This window comes from Ascidiella aspersa, chromosome 2, assembly GCF_963924565.1.
Source record: "Ascidiella aspersa chromosome 2, kaAscAspe10.2, whole genome shotgun sequence".
Classification (NCBI taxonomy): Eukaryota; Metazoa; Chordata; class Ascidiacea; order Phlebobranchia; family Ascidiidae; genus Ascidiella; species Ascidiella aspersa.
The window spans coordinates 32,307,171-32,311,094 of record NC_139448.1 but is presented as its reverse complement, the minus strand read 5'-3'; the positions used below and the strand labels follow the sequence as shown (position 1 = coordinate 32,311,094).

At 39.0% G+C, this 3,924-nt stretch overlaps 1 protein-coding gene across 1 annotated transcript; it reads right to left on the bottom strand.

Annotated features, from left to right (window-relative positions):
• Window positions 1-126: 126 nt before the first annotated feature.
• LOC146164963 (uncharacterized) lies at window positions 127-3,924 on the bottom strand. Its single transcript, XM_083380892.1, has 5 exons — window positions 3,861-3,924; window positions 3,330-3,547; window positions 2,178-2,313; window positions 1,159-1,302; window positions 127-281 (listed from the first exon to the last, which is right to left on the bottom strand). The coding sequence occupies exons 1-5, from the start codon at window positions 3,922-3,924 to the stop codon at window positions 127-129; spliced, it is 717 nt and encodes a 238-aa protein (XP_083237018.1).

Here is a 3,924-nt window from a genome sequence, read left to right as displayed (position 1 = left end):
ACGCGTACAGGAAAATTAAATTTATCATTCAATTTTTTGTCAATTGACGGCCGTTGGAGTACAAATTATGGTTGGAAAAACAACTGCATTGTTGCTGACAATTGCCAAGGCTAACCAGGCATAGCGTTAGTGATAGTACAGCTGGTAAACTTGGTTGGCCCACGGCCCCCCTTCACCGTTGGACCGACACTTGCTTGAGGGGCCATATTTTTTGTAGGAGTACCCGGCTTTCTTGGAACCGGCACACCTGCCGCCATGTTGGAGTCCAATCACCTTGATACCTGCGAAGAAACGACAATTTTCGGATTAAAAGTTTAGCTATGGTTTTGTAATCAAGCGCTAAACTTCTTTTCTTTTCAATGCCCGGCTGTCTGGGCCTTTAGTTTTAAAGATCAAAAAAATTAAATAAATAATATATCATTGTTGTGCTCTTAGGCCTATTTAGTAACTGGTAACCAATCGAACGTAACTTCAGTGGTCCTTACATTTTGGCTAATTATTATCCGCTAAAAATCAAATTTTAACAATAAAATTGGAAGCTTTTTTTAAACGGTTCAGCAAACAAACCTATTAGTCTGTGAGTTTTACAACTTTTGGAATGTTTATTGCAAATCTTTACTGCAAGAGTGTTTATTGCAAATACATTCACTCCAGGTAGTCGAACTGTTTGACTGTTACGGCGTTTAAGTTATGTGACGTATTAAAAAAACAGCAACTCATTAATCAAATATCTGGAAAATAAAAAATCAACGTTTTATTTAATCAATATTAACATTTTTTTAGTAACATTTCGAACATTTCATAACTGAATTCTGTGAAATAGAAGTTATGACGTCATGCTGGAGTGAACCGCTTTTTTGACGGTCTCGGGTTCGGTTAAGGTTTCTGGTTCTTTCAAAATACGCGGTTCAGTTCCGGTTCGGCTCCTTAAAAGCTTACAAAAAACGGTTCAGGTTCGGTTAAGGTTGGCTAAAAATTGAAACCGGTTGAAAAGGTCCGGTTCAGTTCCGGTTCGACTCCCTGCAGCACTCTTGTTTTTCCTTATATTGGATTGTCTGTTATTGTTACTTTCTGAATAACTAAAGTTTAAGAAACACTGATTTAATACATTCAGATGCGATATAAATAAACTATCAGTAGCCTAGTCTATGTTGAAACCTCTTGCAAAGGCAGCGGCTATGCACTTCTCCAATGCGTCCTTGCGACCAATGTATCCTCCGTCTAACACCAAGTCCTGGTCTTCCAGCGATTCAATAGCTCGGTCCCGCTTGTCTGCCCAGCAACCCAGATTTTTTATGGAAACTGTAAAACAAAAGAATCTAAGTGTACTGAAAAAATACGCAGCAGCGATGCGTCGGTCTCATTTAGAAAACAAGTGCAATTTTTGCAGGCTCGTTTAATGCTTTGGTTTCTGTGATCAGAAGATTTTAATTATTTCATTAACGGTGTAATGGTAATTAAATGCCTTTTTCATTAAGAGACGGTTACGGTCCTTTCATGCACCACAAAATTGTCTTTTAGGTGCAATTTGTACTAAAATAAGTATTTTTGAGATATATTGCTGTAGATCTATTTTCTTACTATAAAGCTTTTCCTGCATAATACAAGTCGGATCGTTTTTGTGAAAGTGCGATCAGGTTTTCCCGGTTAGCTTGGTCACAATATAATCAATTGTAAACTATTACCGCGATGACGTCCCTTAGGCCTTAGCAATAATGTAATAACCACTTTGTCAAATAAACGCGTTTCATCAAACGTTCTTTTTTGCCCTTTTGCTGTCGGTCCCAATCCTGTTATTTGTACGACAGGGTTGGCCAAACAGTCAAATACCACAAACCGCATTTTTAACTTTATTAACAGAAAAGGGCCACGCCTTCACACGAACAGAAATCAATATCGTTACCTTTTTCTTCTCTTATACACATAACTTTGTACCGCTAGATTTATTATAAAAATTTGCACACTAACATTATTGACCAGGCCATTAACGATTCTAATTGTATTGTTTACATTTTTGATTTGTTATATTTATGTAATCAAGCTGTCGAAGTCATCAAAATTATTTATAGCACAAATACGATTTTTGTAACTTTGAAAGGCTGGTTCGAAATCCGTTGAGTTGTTCCAACCGACTCCGCAGCCATGGTTTGTAATTGTATCAACGTATGGGTACTTACCCGCCCCGTGACGAGTGATCTCGTAAACCTCATTGGCCCAAGCTCCGCCTTCGCCGTTCTTCGAGCACCTGTTAGTTCGCCCGTACTTTCTGTACTGCGTCCTGGCATACTTGGAGCTAGCGCACCAACCGCCATGCTATGTAAGATGAAATGCCGTTATTTTATAGCTGCCCAAAGACCACAGACGAATGGTATTTACTTGGAATTGACTTGTGTTTTGTTACGTTACCCAAATCTACAGTGATGTAAACAAGTCATTTTTAAATGGCTTAAGTCTCAGTCGAATTATTTGTAAAATAACTTAAGTGCAAGTCAAGGTATTTGTAAAATAACTTAAGTCGTAGTCGTAATAACTCAAGTATTTTTGAATAAATAACAAGTCAAGTCCCAGTCCAAGTCAAAAGTTGCGCAAGTCAAGTCCCCGTCAAGTCACAATAAGAGCAAGTCAACTTCAAGTTACGTCCTAAATATAAAAAAATAAAACGGTAAACTATCACAATTTTAAACTAGTAAGGTTATGAAAAATAACTGAACTAAAAAATAAGAGAAACGCAACATATAGCTAGCAAATTGTTTTATAGGCAAACCTTTGAATAAATAGCTTAATTTTATTAAAAAGTACTTAAAGGAAACACTTCGTTTCAAGCCAAGTCATTTGCCCAAATGATAAGTCATTTGAATTAAGTCATAACACTGAAAATCAATGTAAGCATTATGCAATCCAATACGTTACAACGGAGGTCCTTAAATTCTGCGACGCCGCGTCTTGGTGAGCCATTTTAATTTCCCAAGCACGTCGCATTGTGGCGTTGTTTTTTTTAGTCAAAGTCGAACTCGTGACTTGTCGGAGTCGGTTTGTTTTGCTGTAATCGGATTTGGGACATGGGACTCGAGTAAGACAACGTTAAACTCCCCGAGCCCCGAGTCCGACGTGCGCATGCGCAGTACCAAATTTTAAAACCGCAAACTTGAACAAGGTCCACCTTATTTTTATAGGTACGTAAATCGGTGCAAAACAGACCGCCGGAGACACTGGACTCGGGTACATTTTTCGGCCGAAATCGGCCTAGGAAGTCGGACTAGGGTTATTTTTAACATAGTCCACAGCCCTGGAACAGATTACAAACAATTCAAAAGGCTTTTTGTTTTAACCTGGACGGCAAACACGTTGAAACCACGCTTCTTTGCCTCTCTGGCGCACTTCTGGATCGGATTGACTCTGGTCCTGTAGTTGCCGTGGAGCCAGCCTTTCCCTTCTATGGAAGGAATGGCGCGACTTTCCTTGTCCTTCCAGCATCCAAGGCTCCGGTAGACCACTAGGACGACAGAGTAATGCAAATGAAAAAAAATAGGGCCATTTTTACAAAATTCTTAACAAAACTAGGTAGATTACAGACCCCCCCCCCCCCCCGCTCATTTTTGTTTGCTTATTCTTCATAAGCTTATTCTTCAAAAATCAAGGGATGCTGGTCTAAGACTCTAAGTTTATGGGATATTAAAGTTGGCATTTATTCCAGCATTTGCGATGCTTTTATGAACTTTCCCTTGCAGAAATACACAGCCACGGTCAATTTTCGGTCGTTCTGCGACCTCTAAAATCATTCCACTTTTATTCCCAACTTTACATAAACGGTTATTCTTATGTTTTTTAGTCCCAAACCCCAAAGAGTTGCACTGACTTACTTGGATAATAAGTCTTTCCCAGTGCGGTGCCGAACAAAAGCAAAACAATAGCCGCAATCTTCAT